The following is a 25685-nucleotide window of genomic DNA, read 5'->3' as shown; positions in this document are numbered from 1 at the left end:
GACGACGACGTCTCGGTCCGTCCTGGACCATTCTCAAGTCGATTTGAGAATGGTCCAGGACGGACCGAAACGTCGTCGTTGTGGGACATTTGGGGCTTGAATCTAATTATTTAAATATTAATATAGTAAATTAAATTACGAAGGACCACCCGCTTTTATAGTAAAGAGGGAAACTGAGAAATTATGATCATTTGATAATTCCTAGATGAACCAGTGACTATGGATAAAATACTAGAGAATATGATCATAGAAATAATTAATGGGCTGTATAATTAAATTAATCAAACCTCAAACACCTACATTGGGGGGTTATTACTGGAACTCAGTACGTCCAGGAACTAGTGTGGTTCGTTCACTAATCCAAGATATAATAGTCTAATCCTATGAATAATTGTGAAATCATTGTCATTATCATTAAAGGGAACATAGATTATGAATATAATAATGATAATCATAATAAACACATGTCAATCCAATAAACAGAGTTCTGCATGTAAAGAATTACAAATAATAAATTAGAGGAATACAAAGGAATCTTAGCTTAATGACGATTCCTTAAAGTGAGTCACGACGCTTCCTCTAATTCTCCTGGGCTCGGCATGGAACACTTAGGAGCTGGATAACATGGGAGTGGGCAGCTAGGAGAATTCTTCTCACATGCTGCAAAATAAATGTTTACAGTAGCAACTAATTAAACTACTGGATTTCTATGTTCAATAAATTAATATTAATAGTGGGTGAAGGATAATGACCTGTGATTTGTTGTTGTTATGCGTCGTCACGACAAACTACCCAGCTATAATTCTACACCCTATCAGATGCATCAAATAAGGATAAGATACTTAGCTAATATGGGCACTGTGTAAGTTTAAGTTTGCCGAAATTCGCGTCCCAGGCTCTGGCTTAGCCTATCCTGGATAATGACGCGCTTCACTGGCCGGTCACGTGGAGTCACAAAGAACCAGATTTAATAGGTTCCTTGTATGACACTGACACCAGGTGAAGATATTGTCTGCAAGGTTCTTCACGCCTCACAGTGGCGACTTTCTTCGGGAGAATGGATAGCGTTTACCCTGATGGCTGGGTAATGGCGTCTCCTCGTGAGCACTACGTGAACAGGTCCGCTCGGGAGCGTCTCAACACGTGCACTGGCGTCCTCTCCCTCCCCACTCCGCGTCTCGCTTTCATTAACCAAGTTATTATTATGGATATTAGCATTTCTCGCGGTTGTGCTTGAAATGCTCGAGTCAGGACGGGTTTATTATTTGGGAGAGTTAAATATTATTATTTGCCAGTTCAGTGAGAGTAAGCATATAATGGAGAAGAATTAATGTCTCTCCATGGCATTCACGCGTGACGTTAATTTTTATTACTAGATAACTGCTATGACTTTAACGCTCCATTTGGCTTTAGTTGGAAGTCAATTTATCTGTAATTAATTATCACACAGAACACCGTTTGTTATAGAGAATCGAATTCAATTCTCAGGCACATTGGATATAAATGTGTTTATTACAATGAAATCTGACGCAATACTGGCGTCGGGTGACGTAAGAATTCTAGCCTATTGTACAGATGTAATTATTAGCACATGTGAATTCTACGATGGGTTAATTTTACTTACTACAATGATTAGTAGAATTAGTAATAATTAATGAGAATACAACAGTGTTGTATTCGGTGTTGGAAATTTCCAACATAACTCCGGGGGGAGGATTCTAGGGTCATAGTGTACTGTGGAGTACTGACCTATCCCGAAGTTGGTATTAATATTAGTATATTAGTAGGTTAATATGTTAGTATGTTAGTACACACATAACGAACGTCCCGTATTTATCAAGGACTTACAAGAAACTCAAGTCTTGCTATTTACATGTCAAATGAAACATGTTATTTATAGCCTACACAATAATTAAAGATTTTAAATCACACAATTTAAACAACAGAATCTACTGTGATGGGAATATCTTGGGTCATAGTGACTTGTAATGGTTTGTTATGTGATATCACATCGCAGCATCATCATAGTTATCTAAGTGGAATGTAAAGGGAATTACTCTTTTTCAGAGTTGTAATAGGCTTGCAAATTCCGCCTACATTGTTGAGCAGCAGCTCTAGTGGGGCGGTTGCTTGGAGGATCAGAATTACTGTCCTCGGAAATTACTGGGGAAACTGGATCTGGCTGATATTCTCGCTCAGTCAATTCAAGGGGAACCAGCTTCTCTAAAGTTTTTAGAGTAGTGTTGCCTCGGCATAAAACTTTAACTACTCTCAGGACACCTTGATGATCTGGATGAATGGCAACAATTTTGCCTATAGGCCACTCTGACCTTGGTCCATCACTGTCGAGTAGTACTAGGTCCCCTGGTTTTAATTGCACTTTATTGTAAGGACTCGAAGCTCCGTAGTGGTACTCTCGTAGAGCTGTGAGGTACTCTCGAGTCCACACCTCATTCCACCTGTTAATAACTCTGGAGAGATGCTGGTAGCTTTCCACCAAGTCTCCTCTGGTCACATGTGACGGGTCTACAGGGTCCTCTTCGGCTAAAGGGATGAGAGGGCTCAGTAGACCTCCATTGATCAAGTGTGAGGGACTCAGAGGTTCTCTCTGGGTGAAATCATCAGACAGGTAGGTTGTTGGGCGGTTATTGACTCGCGCCTCGATTTCCACAACAATAGTTTGGAGTTCTGAGTAACTGACCTTTTGTCGGTGTAAAGTTTTCGTTAGACACTTCTTGACTGTGCCTACCATTCGCTCATAGAACCCACCTTGCCAAGGGGCTCTCGGTGCTATGAATTTCCAGTGACATTGTCGTCTCTGTAGGACTGACTGTACTTCTGGGTGGTTCCAGACTTCTCGCAAACAAGTTTCTCTTGCCACAAAATTGGAACCATTGTCCGATATCATTAATTTGGGACAAGATCTGCGAGCAGCAAATCTGCGGAAGGCCTGGATGAAGGCTTCAGCACTCATATCTGAAGTGACTTCTAAATGTACGCCTCTGGTTGTAGCACACGTAAAGAGACAAATGTACGCTTTCACTGGTATATTATCTGGGTTACCAGTGAGGAGTAAGGCTCCTGTATAATCAACACCAGTGGTTTCGAAAGGACGAAGATGAACCACTCTCTCTTCGGGGAGTGGTGGAGGTCCTGGGTAAGGACATACCCTAGCGTCGTATCTCTTACAGATTACACAAGATTTAATAATTGACTTAACTGTCTGACGACCTTGAGGAAGCCAGTACTTTTGTCTAAGGTCGGTGAGAGTATCTAAAACTCCACCATGTAAAGTACCATATTGATGGTGATGTAAGACAAGAAGTTTAGTGATGATGTGGTGACGAGGTAGAAGAATTGGATTCTTTGTGTCCAAATCAATTTTTGCATGAAGCAAACGTCCTCCACATCGTAGAATATTATGAGTGTTGGCATCATACCAGATACCTAGAGACTTAGTTAATTTATCTGGAAGATTTTCATATTCGCTTCCATATGTCTCTTGTTGTGCACGTTTGATCCAGTAGAGAATAGGATTGGGAAACTTATGTCGAATTCCTACCTTAGCAAGAAAATCAAACACATGTGCAGTCACTCGTAATAATTTGCTTAAGTTAGAATAATGGTGAGGATCAATGGCTAATATTCGTTGAGGTTCTGGTTCTTTCATGGGAGTGGTGATATTGGTCACTATGACTTGTGGCTTTTGTTTGGGCCACTGACCACCAACAAGCCATGAAGGTCCATTGAACCACAGCGAAGATTTGACAAGTTGTTTTAAGGTTAATCCTCTTGATAAATAATCTGCAGGATTGTCCTTAGTAGGAACATGTCTGAATTTATATCCAGCAGATAACTCATGAATCTCCCTGACACGATTACTGACGTAGGGAGTTTTGTTGTTATTGTTTCTTACCCATTGTAAGACTGCCTCGTTGTCTGACTACACTACAATCTCACCAAAGTGGATATTATTGAGCGTCTTTGTCAGGCAATGAGCCAATCTTACTCCCACCAGCAATGCAGTCAACTCCATTTGAGGTAAAGATCTCTTCTTAATGGGAGCAACTCTTGCTTTAGATGTGAGCAAAATTGATTGTGCACTATTAACTAAATAGGCTACTGCGCCGTATGCTTTGCCAGAGGCATCGCAGAAAACGTGCAAATTGGTGGGTAAGTTTGGTCCTGAAGCATTACGAGGAAATTTCAAAACACCTAACTGATTAAAATCCGTTGAGAGTATTTGCCACTTAGCTTGTAACTCACTTGGTAACGGATCATCCCATCCCATATGTTTCTGCCAGCACTCCTGCATTAGGAGTTTGCCCCTTATTAATATAGGACTAAGTAGGCCTAAAGGGTCAAATGGTTGACTGACAAACGAGAGCAGTGTTCTCATGGTAAGGGATGAATTATCAGTTTATACTGACTTGACATTCATCTCGTCAGTGCTGGTGTTCCATTCCACGCCTAGAACCTTTAATTGACTGGGTACCTGATAATCTGGAAATTCTTTCTCGATTACCTGGTTAAGCAGTTTATTATTTGAGGCCCATGACTGTAGTGGCATATTGGCTCCTAATAGTTCACGGTTAGCCTCATGGTAGATTTTTACCAGATCAGCTTGATCATTAGTTGTCCCCTGGAAATTGTCGACATACAAGTTGTCGCTAATGTCTGCCTTATAGGGGCTGTTTGATTTCCTCAAATGTGTATCTAATGTTGCTTGCAAAAGAAACGGTGAGGACGTAGCTCCAAATAATACTGAGGCAAAACGATAGGTAATTACTTCACTGTTAGGATCCAGTGGATCCTTAATCCAGAGGAATTTTGTGTAGTTACGATCTTCCTCCTGCTAACCTACTCGGAGAAAGGCTTTGCTGATATCAGCTGTATAGGCAAAAATGCCTGTGCGAAATCGTAACAACACATCATGTAGCCTTTGTGTTAGGCTAGGTCCCGTTTGGAGACATTCATTTAAAGACACACTGCTTGGCTTTACTTTAGCACTGCAGTTAAAGACAATACGAATAGGTGTTGTCAATGAGTCTTTCACCACAGCGTGATGAGGTAAATAATGACCTGTTTTTCGGTCATCGTGTTCAACAACTTCAATGAATTTACTGTTAAGTTGTTGTTGGATAAGTTGATGATACATGTTCAGTTTGTCCGGCTGCTTCTGCAGTCGTGTTAATTGAGACTGCAATTGTGAGGCTGCCATAAAATAATTAACTGGAAGTTGTGGATGATCCAACTTCCATGGGAGTCTTACCCAGTATTGTTTATTTGAATAGACAACTGTATCCAGGTATTGCTGGTAAGTCCACGTATCATCAGGACTTGGTTGTTCAGGGATAATGCCTAAAGTGTAAATCCCACAAACGATGTATTGGTGGGTCAGACTCAATATCCTCAGATATTTCCCTGAAACGTAGGGGTGACTGCTCCAAGCCTAGTCACGCCACGATTATGTTATTGGATTGTTGGTTTGTGGACGCTGGACCTTGTCTGAAAAGCACCGGTCCCGTAAGCAATTTGCCTCCTGCGGACGACAACAAATTCATTCCATGTTGCCTAGTGCATCCAGTTATAAACTTGTAATAATGATCCGCGCCTATAAGTATTCCAACATCTGTGAGGCAGTCAGAATTTATTTTATAATCTGCTAGCCTCATGCGGTTTCGTTTAAGATGTCTCGCAGTGCGAGCTAATCCTGTGACCTGCAGGTCTGTAGGAAGTTTATCCACTACTACCGCTTGTATTGGACTAGTAGAAGATCCGAGTCTTACTAATACTTTAACTACCTTGTAGTCACGAGGTCCACTATTTGACAAGAAACCAGAAATATTTAACCTCACACTTTTGGCAGGTTTTAAATTTAACTCATCTACCAACTGTTGTGTAATGAAGGTTTTCTGTGAACCTTGGTCAAAAAGACCTCTAGTGTTAATTCTAGATCTTCGGTTTATTAGTTTAAGTTGAGCTGTAGGCAGAGTAGTATTATTGCCTGACTCAGTAGCAAGTACATTTACTTCTTGATGCACTTTGCAATATTGCACTGCGGTAGAATTCGTAGAATTCTCCCCAGTGGTCATGGTTGGTGTAGAAGATTTTCTACATAAGGCGTAGTGGTGTACACCTTGGTTACAGCGGCTGCAGGAACGTAACTGTACTGCACATTTCTTGGGATCATGAGAGCCCATGCACTTGGTGCACTTGTGTAATTCTTGCAACCTTTTAACCCTAACATTATAAGTAGGATAAACAGAGCATTGATAAGTGGTGTGTCCCTGATTGCAGAACAGACACCTTCTCTGGTTAATAGACTTAGTCTCTTTAGTAGACAAGTCATTGGTTATCTCAGAAGGAGACACCGAATATGTACCTACATTTCCACTTCTTTTCCCAGTGGATGGAGTTGTTTTGGATTTATATTTATTAGACTTACTCTGAGTCTGTTTAGGTTTGACTGAAATATCAGTACTAGTTGGTTTAGACTCAGGTTTAATTTTATCATGAGTCTTCAACCTGTTAACCGTGATCCTCAATCCCTCGAAAATTTGGTCAAGAGTGAGAAACTCGGTATTATAATGTGAGCAGAGCTCTGTCAAGACATTTCGAGGTAATTTCCTCTGTAATAGTAACTTGATAGACCATTCTGAAGCAGGTATATTAACTTTAGTACCTAAGGCCTTTACTAGAGACTCTACTTCTAGTCTGAAGCTTTGAAGTGACTCTGGTCTACTATTTGGTGCATTCAGATCTAGTAATTGATAATAGAGGGTAGCTATACTTAACTCTTTGTTGCAATAGTTCAACTTCAGGAGTTTTATAGCTTCCTCATAATTAATCTCATCAAGAGTGAGGTTATGTATGACCTTTTTAGCCTCTCCTTGGAGAAGACTAAGTAGGTATGAAAATTTAGAAACCTTGTCTAGAGACGGCTTCTTATGGATGTGAACTTCAAAGTAAGTCCAAAAATTGTCCCAATTTTCTGTATCTAATCCTGAAAATGTGGGTAAGTCTAAAGTCGGTAAACGAACCTCTGGTAGTTGGTTATTGAAGTGAGACCCTGTGTTACTGGTATTGGATCCAGATTGTTTTGCTAATTTAGATAATTATATCTATAATTATATATAATTATATCTATAATTATAATTATTATAATTATATCTATAATTATAGCCTGATAATTATATCTTGAGTCTCCTCTTCATACTGGGAGATGTCGTCTACAATTTGACTTACTTGATCAGGATCGGTTTCTACAGTATTTAGCAGATCAAGGTAAGATTGACCTGTAGATTTGACTTGATCAAATTTCAGATCAGCCACTCTAACTGAAGTCTCTAAGTGGTAAGAGTCAATGGGAGTATCTTTAGTTAAGCCCTCAGCCTTGTTAATTAATCTGGTCAAATGACCTTTAAGGCCAATGTAGGTTCTCCTCAATTGCTCAGGAGTAGCCATGTTGGGTTTATGTCCAAACTTCATGGGATTAGTATATGTATTACTAATGAAGCTTGGGTACTTGTTCATTAGTGGACAAGTAACATTAAATGTAGCCTAATTTAAGGTGGCTATTTATATTTTACCTCACTTGAGGTTGAATGTACCTACCTACCTAACAACAAATAGCTAGATATTTTGTGCACTGTCTGAACTTCACCACTAGTTCTCCTCCGGTTAGCTCTTCTATATCACCATCAGAGTTAGTGGAGATTATCCAGCAATACACAAAATAGATACACAAAATAATGCATACAAGAGAAATATTATGGAGACACTCCAATCAGAGTTATCTCAAATTTAATCCCACCCTGTTTAGGGTCAGCACAAATAGTATAATACATACACTACTGACTAGCTTGGGTCTAGTCGTGATAATTCCTAACTAAGAACTATAAAGTTATTTAGTCTGGGCTTGTACCAAATTCAGCACAATCTCAGCCTAAATTCTACCTAATAATATTGGTAAAGATTATTGTGGTGCAGTAAGGTGAATATAATTGTGCTGTATTTTTGGTTTTTTTGTTTTATAAGAGTGCTCTTGCACACACAGGTGAAACAATTATGTACAGTTAAGTTTGGCTTGCTAGCCACAGCCGTTTGTGATGGTTGATGGTGTTAATTAACTTGTCAACCACATGCAACCTAGACTCACCTGACAAGTGTACACCATCTCTGGTCAGGTTCTGTCTATAAGCTCTGGCTGTAAATTGGATATAAGTGGCATCCAATCTCACTAATTTTTCAGCCTGAAATTTATGTACTTAGCAGCTCTCTGGTAGTATTCTGGGGTTACTCCCCAACGATTATCTTGACTTGGTTGGCGAGGTTCCACTAATGTGAATACTACCGATTTACTGATGAGCTTGAAAGAAGAAATTATGGCTTTGAGGTGTTTGATCACCTCAGCTGGATGACGAGTGGGATGGATGTCATTACCACCTAAGTATATAATGGTTAGATGGTGAGGCCACTCTAACGCAGGTGTTAGTGTGGAGTTGTTATAAAAGTTATGAGCTGTTGCTCCTGGTGACCTAAAGATTCTCACCTCTGTGTGAGGTATAGGTCTAAGTGTTGTGGGTAATTGGCTATGACCCACTAAAGCTACCTTATACATGAGGTGAAAGTAGCAATATCTTAGTGTGATCTAGACTAACTGATGTGTTACACTGTTAGTTGACACAATTAATTAAATAGTTAGTCTAGCTTATGTCACACAAGGATTAGTTATTAATGATTAATATTTGTAATTATAAATTTAATGCCCATCCGGTTCGAAGGACCATAATGTGGGACATTTGGGGCTTGAATCTAATTATTTAAATATTAATATAGTAAATTAAATTACGAAGGACCACCCGCTTTTATAGTAAAGAGGGAAACTGAGAAATTATGATCATTTGATAATTCCTAGATGAACCAGTGACTATGGATAAAATACTAGAGAATATGATCATAGAAATAATTAATGGGCTGTATAATTAAATGAATCAAACCTCAAACACCTACATTGGGGGTTTATTACTGGAACTCAGTACGTCCAGGAACTAGTGTGGTTCGTTCACTAATCCAAGATATAATAATCTAATCCTATGAATAATTGTGAAATCATTGTCATTATCATTAATGGGAACATAGATTATGAATATAATAATGATAATCATAATAAACACATGTCAATCCAATAAACAGAGTTCTGCATGTAAAGAATTACAAATAATAAATTAGAGGAATGCAAAGGAATCTTAGCTTAATGACAATTCCTTAAACTGAGTCACGACGCTTCCTCTAATTCTCCTGGGCTCGGCATGGAACACTTAGGAGCTGGATAACATGGGAGTGGGCAGCTAGGAGAATTCTTCTCACATGCTGCAAAATAAATGTTTACAGTAGCAAGTAATTAAACTACTGGATTTCTATGTTCAATAAATTAATATTAATAGTAGGTGAAGGATAATGACCTGTGATTTGTTGTTGTTATGCGTCGTCACGACAAACTACCCAGCTATAATTCTACACCCTATCAGATGCATCAAATAAGGATAAGATACTTAGCTAATATGGGCACTGTGTAAGTTTAAGTTTGCCGAAATTCGCGTCCCAGGCTCTGGCTTAACCTATCCTGGATAATGACGCGCTTCACTGGCCGGTCACGTGGAGTCACAAAGAACCAGATTTAATAGGTTCCTTGTATGACACTGACACCAGGTGAAGATATTGTCTGCAAGGTTCTTCACGCCTCACAGTGGCGATTTTCTTCGGGAGAATGGATAGCGTTTACCCTGATGGCTGGGTAATGGCGTCTCCTCGTGAGCACTACGTGAACAGGTCCGCTCGGGAGCGTCTCAACACGTGCACTGGCGTCCTCTCCCTCCCCGCTCCGCGTCTCGCTTTCATTAACCAAGTTATTATTATGGATATTAGCATTTCTCGCGGTTGTGCTTGAAATGCTCGAGTCAGGACGGGTTTATTATTTGGGAGAGTTAAATATTATTATTTGCCAGTTCAGTGAGAGTAAACATATAATGGAGAAGAATTAATGTCTCTCCATGGCATTCACGCGTGACGTTAATTTTTATTACTAGATAACTGCTATGACTTTAACGCTCCATTCGGCTTTAGTTGGAAGTCAATTTATCTGTAATTAATTATCACACAGAACACCGTTTGTTATAGAGAATCGAATTCAATTCTCAGGCACATTGGATATAAATGTGTTTATTACAATGAAATCTGACGCAATACTGGCGTCGGGTGACGTAAGAATTCTAGCCTATTGTACAGATGTAATTATTAGTACATGTGAATTCTACGTTGGGTTAATTTTACTTACTACAATGATTAGTAGAATTAGTAATAATTAATGAGAATAAAACAGTGTTGTATTCGGTGTTGGAAATTTCCAACAGTCGACCCTTCAACTTCTAGTGTGTGGTCTGGTCAACATGTAATACTATTATTTTCCTGCCACGATCAACCATCACCCACAAGCCCTCCTCTCCCTCCCCCCTCATTCTCTCTCCCTTTCCCCATTCCATCATCACTGTTCCAGCGAGCTCCGGCAGCACTGCACACAGCATGAAATATAACATATAGTATAAGTATAATAGAATACAAAGCAATACACGTGTATATAATGCCATTTTAAAATAGATAATGACACTTGACACTTAAATATATGACCTCAGCGTATCCCGTCTGAACTGGTTAGGCAGGGGTCATAACACAGTCATCACCAGCATTACCTCTTCAGTCATCACCAGTATTACCTAATCATTGTCATCACCGTCATTAACTCATCACAGCCATCATAATCATTACCTTATCACAGTCATCATAATCATTACCTCATCACAGTCATTACCTAATCACAGTCGTTACAGTCATCACCACAGCGTCATCACCATAGAGTCATCACCATAGAGTCATCACCATAGAGTCATCACCATAGAGTCATCACCATAGAGTCAACAACATAGTCATCGCATGTCTAAATTCTAAATTATTTTTAAAATCAGGAGCACAAAGTAATTTGTCATTTTGTACTCTGTTCTTAGTGTCCCCAAGTGAGAGGTGCAGTGTGTATAGTGTCCCCGAGTGAGAGGTGCAGTGTGTATAGTTAGTGTCCCCGAGTGTGAGGTGCAGTGTGTATAGTTAGTGTCCCCGAGTGTGAGGTGCAGTGTGTATAGTTAGTGTCCCCGAGTGTGAGGTGCAGTGTGTATAGTTAGTGTCCCCGAGTGTGAGGTGCAGTGTGTATAGTTAGTGTCCCCGAGTGAGAGGTGCAGTGTGTATAGTTAGTGTCCCCGAGTGAGAGGTGCAGTGTGTATAGTTAGTGTCCCCGAGTGAGAGGTGCAGTGTGTATAGTTAGTGTCCCCGAGTGAGAGGTGCAGTGTGTATAGTTAGTGTCCCCGAGTGAGAGGTGTAGTGTGTATAGTTAGTGTCCCCGAGTGTGAGGTGCAGTGTGTATAGTTAGTGTCCCCGAGTGAGAGGTGCAGTGTGTATAGTTAGTGTCCCCGAGTGTGAGGTGCAGTGTGTATAGTTAGTGTCCCCGAGTGAGAGAGGTGCAGTGTGTATAGTTAGTGTCCCCGAGTGAGAGGTGTAGTGTGTATAGTTAGTGTCCCCGAGTGAGAGGTGCAGTGTGTATAGTTAGTGTCCCCGAGTGAGAGGTGCAGTGTGTATAGTTAGTGTCCCCGAGTGTGAGGTGCAGTGTGTATAGTTAGTGTCCCCGAGTGTGAGGTGCAGTGTGTATAGTTAGTGTCCCCGAGTGAGAGGTGCAGTGTGTATAGTTAGTGTCCCCGAGTGAGAGGTGCAGTGTGTATAGTTAGTGTCCCCGAGTGAGAGAGGTGCAGTGTGTATAGTTAGTGTCCCCGAGTGTGAGGTGCAGTGTGTATAGTTAGTGTCCCCGAGTGAGAGGTGCAGTGTGTATAGTTAGTGTCCCCGAGTGTGAGGTGCAGTGTGTATAGTTAGTGTCCCCGAGTGAGAGGTGCAGTGTGTATAGTTAGTGTCCCCGAGTGTGAGGTGCAGTGTGTATAGTTAGTGTCCCCGAGTGAGAGGTGCAGTGTGTATAGTTAGTGTCCCCGAGTGAGAGAGGTGCAGTGTGTATAGTTAGTGTCCCCGAGTGTGAGGTGCAGTGTGTATAGTTAGTGTCCCCGAGTGAGAGGTGCAGTGTGTATAGTTAGTGTCCCCGAGTGAGAGGTGCAGTGTGTATAGTTAGTGTCCCCGAGTGAGAGAGGTGTAGTGTGTATAGTTAGTGTCCCCGAGTGTGAGAGGTGTAGTGTGTATAGTTAGTGTCCCCGAGTGAGAGAGGTGCAGTGTGTATAGTTAGTGTCCCCGAGTGTGCACTCCCTACTGTCCACACCTTCCACGCACACACCCACATCTAGGAAGAGTACATCTGCTACGGTTTACATGTCTGCCTCGGATAACTCCTCCCACTACCACAGATCCTGCTAAAGAACGACGAACGCAGCTTCTGTGAGCAGCAGGTGTGGCTCTACATGTGTGGGTCCCTGCTTGCGACCCTGGCCCTCCCGCTCCAGACGGATGTCACCACTCTTCCCCAGCTACTGGAGGCGAGTCTCCCTCCCGCTCCAGCCTGACGTCCCCTCTCTTCCCCAAGGAACCCTTATATTCCACCTCATATTAACTCAGTGTCATGTAGTCTGGTCTGATCTGGTTGTAAATAATATTTAGCGGTTCATTTATTGTCATGCTCATTTTATTTAGATGTGATTCCAAGTTTGTAGTTATTTTAATATGTTGTTTCGGTATGTTAGAGTCTGGAAGCAGTGTTAGTCAAGCAAGAATTTTATAATTCGGTAAAAGAACACAACGGGTCCGTCAAATGTGCTATATACTTAGTCACACTTAAAACTTGATGCTAATATCATATCAATTGCTCAGTCCAAAATTAAACTTGATTATCCTCAGGAATAACGGGAAAACCTTCGACTTGCCACCAGCTTCCTTTTGCCGTAGAGGCCACTAAAGATTGGGGCTTTCAGATAAATTCAGGTATTCTGAGTAATGAGTGTAGAAAAAAGGTACAATTTACTTGTTTACCTTCAAATGCCAAAAGTTTTCTTTAATTCTAAGAACTAGAAATTTTTAACGGGAGACTTGAGTATTTATTGTGAACAACGTAAAGAGACAAGGTGACATTGGGTTTCCTCTTTGTCGGGGAAACAAAGTCTGTACTTAGGTTAAGGAACATTTCCCCAGGCCACAGCAAAATACATCATATCATTACTTTACATAACGTACTATTATTAATATTAATATTAATATTAATATTAATATTAATATTAATATTAATATTAATATTAACATTAATATCAATATTAATATTCATATTATTATACCGTTAACACGACCATGCAGCACGTTAATGAAGAAAAAACATGGGAGCAGTGAAGCACGTAGACGTTCCTCAACTCGCGGGAGCCGCGGTAAACAAAACACATTAAGAACAATGTCTTAGGAATAATCAAACAAACCTTAAACAGCAAAGAAAAGAAAGTGGTTATTCAGCAAGCAAATAAGCCAAAGTTTGCTTACTGTAGGTTGTACCTGACATGACTTTCCACCGCCGCCCATTGGATGTATGGGCGTGCATTATTGCATTATTAGTAAATTCGTTTTTGTCGGGACTGGAAGCCTACGTATATGTATACATAGGCTTGTATCATGTCCCCCTCCCAAAGTCGAACTAATGACCTTCCCTAGCATGCAACCCCACAATATCAAAAGGGGAGACATGATCACCACTTACAAAATCCTCAGCTGATTTGACAGGGCGAAAAAAAGACAAACTATTTAGCACAGGCGGAACACGAACAAAGGGAGACAGGTGGAAACTTAGTGACTTAATGAGCAACAGAGATATTAGACGGATTTTTTCAGTGTCAGAGTACTGTAGTTAACAAATGGAATACATTAGGCAGTGATGTGATGGAGGAAAACTCCATACAGTTTCATATGAAGATAAGATAGAGCTCAATAGGCTCAGGAATCTGTACTCCAGCTGAGTGACAGCTGCAAGGCGGGACCAAAGAGCCGAAGCTCAACCCCGCTAACACAACTAGGTGAGTACAACAGTTACCTATCACCCGGGTACCTACTTACTCCTCGGTGAACAGCGGCATCTGATGAAAGGAAACACGCGCAACCATTTCTATCCTGGCCGAGAATCGAATCTGGGATCCCCGATTGTGAAGTGATAACAATTTATCTATTATCAACTATAATAGGAGACTCTTGATGATATACATCATTATCTGCACTAGTTTTAAGTATTTAATTTAAAGGTTAAGAACATGATTTAAAGATTCTCACTGTAACTGTGCATCAGTGACTAGTTTTAACTATCTTGTTTAAAGCTGGATGCAATTACGTTAATTTATAAATGAATCACTACGTATAAATTCCCAGTGAATATCTCAACAAATTCTATAGTCATTATTTGAAAATAAAAAAAAAACATATCTTTATATATAACTTCTAAATCGTGTTAATAACTTGCATACTTCATATATATTGTTATTAAGCGGAAAAAAACACATTTGAAGAATTAGGGAATGCTGATCGCGTTTCCGGCTCAATTCCCCTTGATCAGAACAAGATAGAGAGAGTCTTTATGTTGCTCTTGACTATCTTCACTCTCTGTCTTGCTCTGATGAAGGCGAATTGAGCCGAAAACTGGTTCAGCATTCTCCAATTCTTTAAATAGGTGTTTTTTCGCATACGTGGATCAGTGGTTTTGTGGTCGTTGTTGCATGTTGTTATTAATATTATTGTTATTTTCAGCATTATTAATATAATACAAGTGTTGGTAATGTTAATTATTATTACATACAGAGTTTGTTAGAGAACCACATCATGAGTGTCCGTGTGGCGGCCGCTGTGGTATCGTCAGCTCTGGCTGGGCTCTGTGTCCCTTTTATTGTTAAAAGCCTCGATAGCATCGCTAAGGTGAGAGTAGAGAGAGCGAGAGAGTGTGTGTTAGTGCCTTTATCACACGTTTTGAGAAACTGTTTTCAAATTACCGATTAACAGAACTTTTGAAGTATAGCCACTAAGCCCCCCCCCTTCCCCTGTTATAAGCCCAAACTAAGAGATCATTTAAAATGAGCATAATTCCAGCCATAATGTGAGCCTTAATATAGTGTGTGGGCTGACTACAGGACTACCTGGCGGCGCTCAACAACCTGCTGCTCTCGGTGGTGACGGCGGCGGTGTTCCCGCTCCACTTCACCATCAGCTGGGTCTTCGGGGTGTCCCTCGGGGTCCTGCTCCTCGGTATATGGCTCTATGAGAGAAAGTTCATCTTCAAGGAGCCCTGATCCTGCCCCTCTCGGTGAGTATATATATATATATATATATATATATATATATATATATATATATATATATATATATATATATATATATATGTCGTACCTAGTAGCCAGAACGCACTTCTCAGCCTACTATTCAAGGCCCGATTTGCCTAATAAACCGAGTTTTCCTGAATTAATATATTTTCTCTAATTTTTTTCTTATGAAATGATAAAGCTACCCATTTCATTATGTATGAGGGAAATTTTTTTTTATTGGAGCTAAAATTAACATAGATATATGACCGAACCTAACCAACCCTACCTAACCTAACCTAACCTATCTTTATAGGTTAGGTTAGGTTAGGTAGCCGAAAACGTTAGGTTAGGTTAGGTTAGGTAGGTTAGGTAGACGAAAAACAATTAATTCATGAAAACTTGGCTTATTAGGCAAATCGGGCCTTGCATAGTAGGCTGAGAAGTGCGTTCTGGCTATTAGGTACGACATATATATATATATATATATATATATATATATATATATATATATATATATATATACAGTACTTCTTAACGAATGGAAAGTTTAGGATAATACAGAGCTCATGTAGACAGTTGCTGTTATCTTTTGTAAAGCATCAGTTTAATTTTATCTTCTTGGAGCTATTAAAACGTGATAACCTTATGGATATTATGATGGTCTTATCACTAGTTTGATTGTTTATCCCCATCAACAATCTTTCCTGTCTCCCACAGTCTCCCACCTGCACCCGCCCGCGCGTCAACACCCACACCCACGTAAACGCCCATGTCAACACCAGCGTTCACATCAACGCCCCCATCATCGTCCACGCCAGCGTCCACGCCCACGTTTCTAATGGGCACCCAGGAACGAGTAACTTTAGCTCTACGTCGAATCAACGTTATCAACGTTGAACCAACGCCGCTCTTGGATACTGTAGCCAGTGGGTTCATACCGGAGCAGCTCATGCCGCTCCAGGAGGAGGGGGACAAGAGAAGTAAACTCCTGGTTCAACAGGTAATGTAGGGAAGTTGAAGGAAGGAGAACAAGTGTGGTACAAGTACCAGGAGCTGGTAACAAACGACAGTAGAAAGGTACTATAGAGCACCAGAAATGAATACACCAAAGACAGTTTGAAAATGGCATTGTGACAAAAGTTAAGGGCCAACCAAATTTGTTCTATAACCATATAAGGAGAAAAACAACGAGACTTCACGAGAAAATAAGGAGAAGTCTCACTGAAAACGACAATGAGGTATGTGAGGAACACAACAAAATATTTCAGGAGGTATTTAGAGTAGAACCAGCATGGAAAGGAAGGCTGCGAGATGTAAAGCCAGGAAAAATCAATGCATGATATTATAGTCATGACAGATACTAGATGTGACAATATCAATGGGACCAGATTTAATCTCATCATGACTGCCGAAAGGGGCTATATAGGTACTTTGTTACTCATTATCTAACATTTTTATATAATGCTTGCGACAGGAAAAGTGTAGAGAAAGTAAAGCATAGTCCCAATATTAAAAAAAGGGTATAGACAGGAGTCACTAAATGATTGACCGGTGTCTTTGACAAGTATTCCTTGTAAAGTGTTGGGGAAAGAAATCAGGTTGAGAATGATGGAGCAACTGGAGAGGATCAACTATTTGACAAAACGTTAGCAAGGATTTCGAAATAGAACTTTGTACCTGACAAACCTAACTTGAGTTCCGTGAAAGGGTAACTAAAATATGACAGGTTTTCCTAGATTTGCAAAAAAAAAAACTTTTGACACTGTTCCTTGTGAAAGGCTGGCGTACAAGATGGATACACAGACTGGGATAACTGGAACAACACTGAACTGGGTACAAAAAGCACGTGAAAGACATAATGCAAAAAATCACAGTCACAGAGGACGGTTCAAACTAGTTGACTGTAGCAAGTGGGGTCCCACAATGCTTGGTCCTGGGACGCTGCTGTTCCTAATTCTTGTGAACGATCTACCCGAGGGAGTGAGCATGTACATATAAATGTTTCCAGTTGCCGCAAAGCTGATGAGGAATACAAACACAGAGGAACACTGCAGGTAGTCACAGTAGGACCTATAGGCAAACTCCAGGAGAGGGTAAACAAATGGTTGCTGGAATTTAATGCCAACAAATATAAGGTAATGCAAATGGAAATGGGAGAAATTAAACCAGGAGGCATCTATATCATGCCGGGAAGGCAACTATAGGAATCGGAAAGAGAAATATTTAGGAATGGACATAACTCCAACACTAACACCGGAGACACACATGAACAGGACAACAAGGAAGTATATTGGACGCTGGAAAACATAAAAACTTCGTTTAGAAACCTAAATCACGACTGCTTCAAGGCACTTCACCCATACGTCGCACCTTGTGAAGCACAAAACCAAAACTGAAATGTACAGAGATTTTCAACAAGAGTGCTCCCAGAGGTGTTAAGTGATGAGCACAGACTAGAATCTCTCAACCCTAGAGAATAGAAGTAACAGAGACGATATGATCAAAACATGGGACATAGTGGACTGTGATAACCGCTCCAGATTAAGAGAAAGTAAGACAAGAGGACACAGGTAGAAGCTGAAAACGCAAATGAGCATAATGAATGTGAGGACTCGTGCCCTATGCGGGAGGTCAATAAGTGTAGAGCTCTGAAACAAGTTGTAAAAAGCACCTCCAGCCACAACGTTAAGGCCAGATTCGACAATCCGAACGTCAGAATAGTTAAGTTGTAACAGGTTCAACAGGTTCAACAGGGCCAGTAGGCGGGGCGTAAACAACTAGACCTCAGTCCCTCGTAGACAGTGATGGGTAATCCTGATACGTCAACGCACACCCCAGTGTCCACTCCCCACGCCTACACTGACATGCAACTTAACTTTCAACCGCATTCTAATGAAGTTAAAGTAAAATTTTAGAAGTTTAAGAACTTTATGAAATGGTCCAATGATTTGTTCTTACTAATAAACCATAAGAACATAATAATCGAGCCCACTGCAGATGTTCACTGGTATATGTTAAATAAAAACACATGTGTTATATGTGATTTTTCTACCCTAAGCTCATTATAATAAGACCAAGCCATTTTTACTGCAGTAGATCACTTCCATATTAAGTCTTGCAAGACAAAGGTCGTAAATCTCTGCACTCTTGTAATGAGCCACAGAAACCTGCACAGAGGGCTTTGTCAATCGTGAGACTGTAGAGGCGGTTGCCCAGTACATTGCTGATGGTACGCCTGTCTCTCTCCGTCAGGAACGTAAGACTGGCTCCCTTCCTTCTTCCTCCCCGGCGGGTAAGAAGGTTTCAATATATTCCTCACCTTCTAACTCCGACACTATCCCTTCTTCCCCTCCTATATCAGTGGCAGAGACGCCTTCTCTTGGATGCTGCCCTGGATCCAGTGCACTCTCCTGTTTCTGTCCTTCCTGCCCCCGATTTCCTTGACCGCTCCTCTCCGATGTCTCCTCAAGCACTGGACTCTGTCAGTCTGCCTCTGGTCCGTCCTCCCGCTGCCTTACCTTCATTATCTTCGCTAGCTTTATCTATGCCCTGGCACCCCGATTTCACTGATCCTGATTTTACTTTGTCTGTGTTCTTCTTTGTCTTTGTTTCTTCCTTGTTATCTCTGTTTCTGTTCTTTCTTTTGACTGTTCTTGAATGGAATATTTGTGGTTTTTATGCCAACTTGTGATCATGCAGTTTTTACCGCTCTGTGTTTGACTCCAAAAGCTGATGCTTGGCACTCGTCATGGTCACTTCTGTGGTTATTCCTTTCTCTTTCTTCCCTTCCAGATTTTGCTGGGGCTCATAACTCCACTGGTCTCTTTATTTGTCATGATATTCCCTTCGTCCCCCAACTTTTGCTGTCGCACATTCGGTGTTTTGCAGCCCGTATCTTTGTGAGTAAATGGTATACAGTCTGTTCCATTTATCTCCCCACAAATTTCCTCCTTTCTCTTTCTGATCCTAAACACCTGTTGGACTCCTTACCAAAGCCATGACATCATGCCACCTGCCGGAAGAGACGGAGTTCGTCCGGAGGGAAACTACAGTCCCAAACTGGCCAAAGTACCATCGAAGCAAGGCCTCCGTGAACTCAAACGGCACATCATGCAGTGCCACATATGTTACCGAGCAGCACCAGTCAAAGCTACCGATATGCTACGATACCACCGTCCCCAGGAAGAGGAAACGAGCGCCCATCGTAACGGGCCACGAAGTCCTTATAGACAGCAGGGGAGTTAAACTTCACCAATGCCTGATGGGTGGTTAGAAGTTGGAGCCTGTACACATCGGCAACATGAACACGTAGCATATCCAACAGGACAATCTCAAGGGCAAGGTAAGATGCATGTCCAGAAAATTTAAGACCCACGGTCTCAGAGCGACGAATAGGAGAAGGGGGGTTCCATGGGGGGAGGGGGTTCCTCAATCCGCCGACGCAGCAACAAAGTCCTCCCACACAGAACGCCTAGCAACGCAACTCGTCCTCGACTCAAGTCCATTACATCCAGCGGTCGACCCCACAGACGCATTCATAAATGTTTACATACTGTTCATTCAAAACAGGAATTTTCTCAAATATAAATTAATATTATAATATATTAGTATATTATGCTTATATAGGCATAGGTTAGGTTAGGTTAGGTGATTGGGTTCTGTTGGCGATTATTTGTACTTGTAGTACGTGGGTGAAGCATTTATAGCGTTGTGATTCGAACAAAATTCGTCAGTGAAACACTTGTTCCGGATATGTTCGAACGTCAGCAGTTGTGAGTCGTGTGTAAACCGCATTTCATTCATAAACAGGGGGTTTGGCGGGTGCATGGAATCACTTTTGGATCTTTGTTTGGAGGACGGGCTGAGCAACGACTCAAGGCCAGACTTGTAGTCGTTACTGCAGCTTAGGCTCGGCGACAAGTGTCTCTGGGAGTTTGCACCACCTGCTGGAGTAGACCTGACTCTGATGTAAACTGTCGCTGATGCTCATGAATAGATACTATGTGAAATAGTATCTATTGAATGTGAATAGATACTATGTGAAAAAAATCCCAGAATTGAAAACAAAATTTTATTACAAAAATTCAAGAAATGCGGCTTTGAATCAACATATGTAATATCAGAAATGGTAGTCAAATGTCCAAAGTTTGCTTATTGTGGATAGTTGATGGTGATTGAAGGGCGACGAATTAGTATGGATAGTACATGCACACATGACTCAAATGTCCACCACAACCCCTCGTTAGATAATTGCGTGATGATGCAACTAACAGGCTTGACAGGAATATAAGGCTGGACTGAGACTGTTTTGGACCCGTTGTTGAACCACTTGCGCTATAAATGATTGCACTTAAACTGTGTTACTAGAATAACAAGACCGTTACCACGATAAATGTATTTGGTTCCCGAGTCCAGTATGGGGTCCATTACTGCCCACTGTACGGGCACTGGGTCCATTACCGCCCACGGGATAGGCACAGGGTTCATTACCGCCACGGGATGGGCACGGGGGTTCATTACCACCCACGGGATGAGTATGGGGGTCCATTACCACCCATGGGATGGGCCCGGGGTCCAATACCGCCCATGGGATGGGTACAAGGTGCATAATAAATGAACAAAATCAATAGACTGGCTATGTGAGGCCCCATAAGATTAAATGATAGGCACTTGATGGAATAAAAAGCCTACCTTCTATTGTCCAATTACATTGTTCCCCATAGTTGTTCATCTAGATTTTAGAAGAATGTTAAGAGTTGCAAGGTGATAGGACACTTTGATTCCTAACTATCTTTCGTACCAACTTCTTGAAAACTTCTGTGAATCGCTGTCAAAAATACATTCGTTTGACCTTGTGCATCATCCAAGGTTGTATACTCAGGAGACCTGGTGCTGGGAACGTTTTCATACTCTGACGTACATGGTTCGATATAGCCTACTGGCTGACCACCATTTAATAATTACTGTCTTCCTGGGTAATGGGTTCCCTGCACGACCTCATTTAAGTGGACATGTACCTCGCCTCGAGCACACGAAGCCTCTCAAGGAGAGCTCCTTTCGTATAGCTAACGTTTGCTCGGTACATGTAATTCTTTACCTAAATATGAATGTGCAAGTTTATATCCACATTGTAATTTTTCTGTGCCTTACGGAGGTATTAAATGTATTATTCGTGCCGTGCGAATCGGCATAATGAGCAAATATAATCATTACTTTTATTTTTCCTTTAAATGATGCGCGGGTTGACCTTGAACCATCCTACATTTTAAACTGCTTTTTTCAAGTATTTCTAAGCGGACTGTATTTTCTAAATTAATTTTCTCCCAGGTGTTATCCAATCTACAAATTTCGAGGGTTGTACTTTAATAATCACCCACCAGAGGTGGGTAACAAGATTACCAATGTTAATTATTCTACAAATTAGCGAGTGAACAATTAAGGCTTAGCTCCAAAGTCGTAATGGCCTGATAAGAAGCCCTCATTTCCATCACTCGCGTATAGGAAACCATGCAGGTGGACACTGTAATAGTGACTCAAGAAACCTCATGGTACTTCAAGTCATCCGACATTCTTCTCTGGTATGGTACCTGCCAAATAAGTGTTAAGTATTGCAATGTTATCAACACACGGAGTATACTGAAAGTAAAGGAGTAAACATCAATATTTTGGCTTACCCATTTTGGTTAATGTCTGCATCATAACCGGGCAATGTTTAATAAAATTATGTAAATGGCCACCACACAATTTTTTTTATTGATAAAAAAACCAAAGTACAAAACAGGCAACAAGGAATGAACAACATAATGATACAAGAAACGTGCCAATATAGGAAACAATACTACAAAAACCATGTAACCTACATAATGTAAATACAAGGAGGCACAGGAAAGAGTACAAAATGCAAGCAGCACAAAACTACAAACAGAACATGACATAACACATGGCACAGGAAACAAACAAATACAACAGAGAAAAGGCATAAGTAATAACAACTAATAGGAACATAAAGACAACCACCCCATAACACAAAGGGGTGTAAAACATAACAATATCCTGGGCTCCCCAAACCCCCACACAAAGGAGCATAACAGTACACAAGAGACAGGTGCCACATACAAAGGAGTAATAAACACACATAGTATAAATAGCATACAAAGGTACAAGGAATAAAATTTGCACAGAATAAAATAATGAAGCACACACACACAACTCGTGTAACAAACACAGGGAACAACAACACAAACGGAGTCGACTGCTAGCAGCTGTGGAGTGAGGACGTTTACCGACCCTCTGTGGCTGTTGGAGTTGTTTGCTGTTTTGGTCGCCAGGTGGTGTGGGCGTCCCTGCCCTACCAGTTTTGTTGCCTGCCTGGCTGCGTTGACGTGGCAGTTCTGACATGGGGGGCCATCTTCCACCTGTTCAGCGTGTGAACTCCGTGGGCCTGGAGTTCACTTGTAAGGCTGGTTATCCGACCATCGAGATGGTGATGTGTGACATGCTTCGTGTCCCGGTGGAAGCTGTTTACGGTGTGGAGCTAGTTACGGCCCATCGGGTTGTTATTAAGTTCGTTGGGGAGGACGAGTACTGGGACTTCCTCCGTCGGTACGGGGGGCGTATGTTGCCGTTGCCAGACGATGCCGGCTCTGTGGCGATTTCGGACCGCAGTGGTGCCCTGACTTATGTCAGTATCCATGGTGCGCCCCTGGAATTCCCTGATGACCTCCTCCGGCGTTACTTCGGGGGGTTTGGTACTGTTGTCAGCGTGTGGGTGAACACGCTCTCCTCGGGGCGGTATGCTGGGAGGCGTACAAACATTCGCACGTTGGGGATGTGCCTGCGGTCGGATATACCTTCTTCTGTCCGGCTTATGGGGTACTACGTCCGGGTGTATTATGCCCGGCAGCCTCGTACCTGTTTCCGGTGTGGCCTGTTGGGGCATCAGGCTGCCGGGTGCTCTGAGGCCCCTGCTGCTCCTGTCAACTTGTTCCGCGACGAGGATATCCCGCCGCTCCCTCTGGAGGCAGTCTCCGGTGATGTTGATGAGGAGGTGCGCGTCCCGTTTGCTGTTGCAGCTTCCCCGGCGGCGCCTGCCGTTCCTCCGGTTGTTGCCGTCCCTCCTCCGGTTGTTGCCGTCCCTCCTCCGGTTGTTGCCGTCCCTCCTCCGGTTGTTGCCGTCCCTCCTCCGGTTGTTGCCGTCCCTCCTCCGGTTGTTGCCGTCCCTCCTCCGGTTGTTGCCGTCCCTCCTCCGGTTCTTGAGGTACCGTCGGTTGGTCTGCCTGATCCTGTCGCTGTCCCAGCTGCTCCCGTGGCCCTCCCTGGAGCTCCCTGTGTGACGTCGCTGTCTTCTCCCTCGTCTTCTGATGCTGCGCCTGGCCCTGTGTCCGTGACTCGGGTCCCGGATGTGCTGGGTGCTGGGGTGACTGCGGAGCCTCCTGCTGTGTGTGGCCCGGTTTCCCCTGTGGTAGAGGCTGCTGCCGTCCTGGCGTCGGTTCCTTCGGCTCGTGGTACCCGTGTTTCTGGGTCACTTACCGGCTCGGACGATATCCGGCTGGTGCCCAAACGTTCCTGGCGTTCGTCTTCTTCCTGGGCCTACGTTGGTGACTTTAGTGACTGTGGGGCTTCGGATGTTGACAGTGTGGATACGGATGCGTCGATGTCTCCGCGGTTCGTGGTGGCGGAGGTCCATGTGCCTGCCGGTGCTGGTGCCTGTGTCTTGGACGTGCCTTCGGTTCTTTCTCCACCGGGGGACTCTCCACAGTGGGGGGTGGTGGCTTCCGCTGCCAGGGATGGTGTGGACACTGGGCGTGGCCTGGTGGTGACGTTACGGAAGGATGCGCGCCGTCCGGGTTCCCTGCTGTCGTCTGGTGGTGTGCCCGGGGTCGTGGGTACCCCTGTGGTGCGGGTGCGCGTTGGGGCCCTGGGGGACGTGTTGCCGGCGTCTGTGATGCCACCGGGTCACTGGTCGAAGATTGCCGAGTTACTGCTGTCTGACGGACCGGAGTGCTTTCGTGGGGGGCAAGTTCCCTTCCTGTGGGGGCGAGTGGCGACTTCTCGCCTCATGAGTGCTACCATCTGGGTCCCCAGTTTGCGGGCGTTTGTTGCCCCGGTTCCGGATGTTATGGCGTCCCCGGTGGATGGAGGAGACCCTTGGCAATGGGTGCTCTGGGAGGCGTTTAATGTAAGGTTCCCGCGGGCCAAGTTCCCGGGCAAGTATGTGCTCTGATTTCCTGTGCATTTGCTCTGACATGCTGTGTGCCCTTCTGGCTGTTTGTTTGCCCTGTTCTATTCTGTGCTTCTGCCTCTCCTTTTGTGTGTAGCTTTGTCGTGTGGCATATTAGTTCCTAGTGCTTGGCGTCACTTGTTTCGCGTTTTGGCTTGGCATTTCGCCTTTCCTGGCTTTGCGATTCAACCTTCACGGGTACGCCGGGGCGCATCCGATCCCACGATCGTCGTCGCTCCTAACTCAACAACAACAAAAACAACAACACAAACAACCCACACACCAAGATGCCCGCCACCCCAACACCCGGGGCGCGAGCAAGGCATAACACACCAAAACACATCCAGACAAGCAGAAACCCACACCGGAGCCAGGAAAGAAAACACATCCACACACAGAACATCCAACAGGCCCAACTGGACCGCAAGATCATTCAAACTCCGGACGTTTAATACAACATCACATACAACGGAAGTTACATACAACAGAGGGCGCCATCGGAAGAACCTCAGGAATGTTGTCAAAGTGATTAACGAGCTTAAATATTACCTAAATTCCCTTGATACCTAACAATGGCTCATCAAACAAAAACATTTAAGTTTCTTTCTTGGAACATTCGAAGTGTTTATCTTCGTATAAATGACGTAATCTGGTATGCTAAAATGAAAGACGTTGATGTGATCTGTTTACAGGAACCATATACGTCCACAACTATCAAGAAGGTCCCACCCAGGATACCTGGGTATATAGCATACAACAACGATATTGGAACTGGTCTACTCACGTATGTTAAGAGTGGATTAATCTGTAAACTAATTAAAAATCACAGGAGTGATAGTATACATTACCAAAAATTCAAATTACAAACTGCTAATAGCCATTTCCTACTGTATAACAAATATGGACATTGTAGTGTACTTAAAGCAGACCTGCTACCGATACCTACAGGTAACACAGCTATGTTATGTATGGGTAACTTTAATGCTCGTCACACTGCTCTTGGTGACGTTCAGTGTAACAATAATGGAAGGGTCTTCTTGAAATACCTTAATGATCATAATATTACTGTGTATGATACTGATAAACAGACCCATTTATTTGGGGGT

General features: G+C 42.6%; 1 protein-coding gene across 1 annotated transcript in view; it reads left to right on the top strand.

The window, feature by feature from the left end:
* The window catches only part of LOC123770243 (CMP-sialic acid transporter), a 35044-nt gene extending 16649 nt beyond the window's left edge, over window positions 1-18395 (top strand). The window contains exons 6-9 of the mRNA XM_069339944.1: window positions 12450-12578; window positions 14863-14976; window positions 15189-15361; window positions 16077-18395. Of these exons, the coding sequence (XP_069196045.1) occupies window positions 12450-12578; window positions 14863-14976; window positions 15189-15347 (402 nt within the window). The 3' untranslated portion in view covers window positions 15348-15361; window positions 16077-18395. The remainder of the gene's footprint in view (window positions 1-12449; window positions 12579-14862; window positions 14977-15188; window positions 15362-16076) is intronic.
* The last annotated feature ends 7290 nt before the right edge of the window (window positions 18396-25685 follow it).

Source organism: Procambarus clarkii, chromosome 42 (genome assembly GCF_040958095.1).
Source record: "Procambarus clarkii isolate CNS0578487 chromosome 42, FALCON_Pclarkii_2.0, whole genome shotgun sequence".
In the NCBI taxonomy this organism is placed as follows: Eukaryota; Metazoa; Arthropoda; class Malacostraca; order Decapoda; family Cambaridae; genus Procambarus; species Procambarus clarkii.
This window is presented reverse-complemented; position numbering and strand designations above follow the sequence as displayed.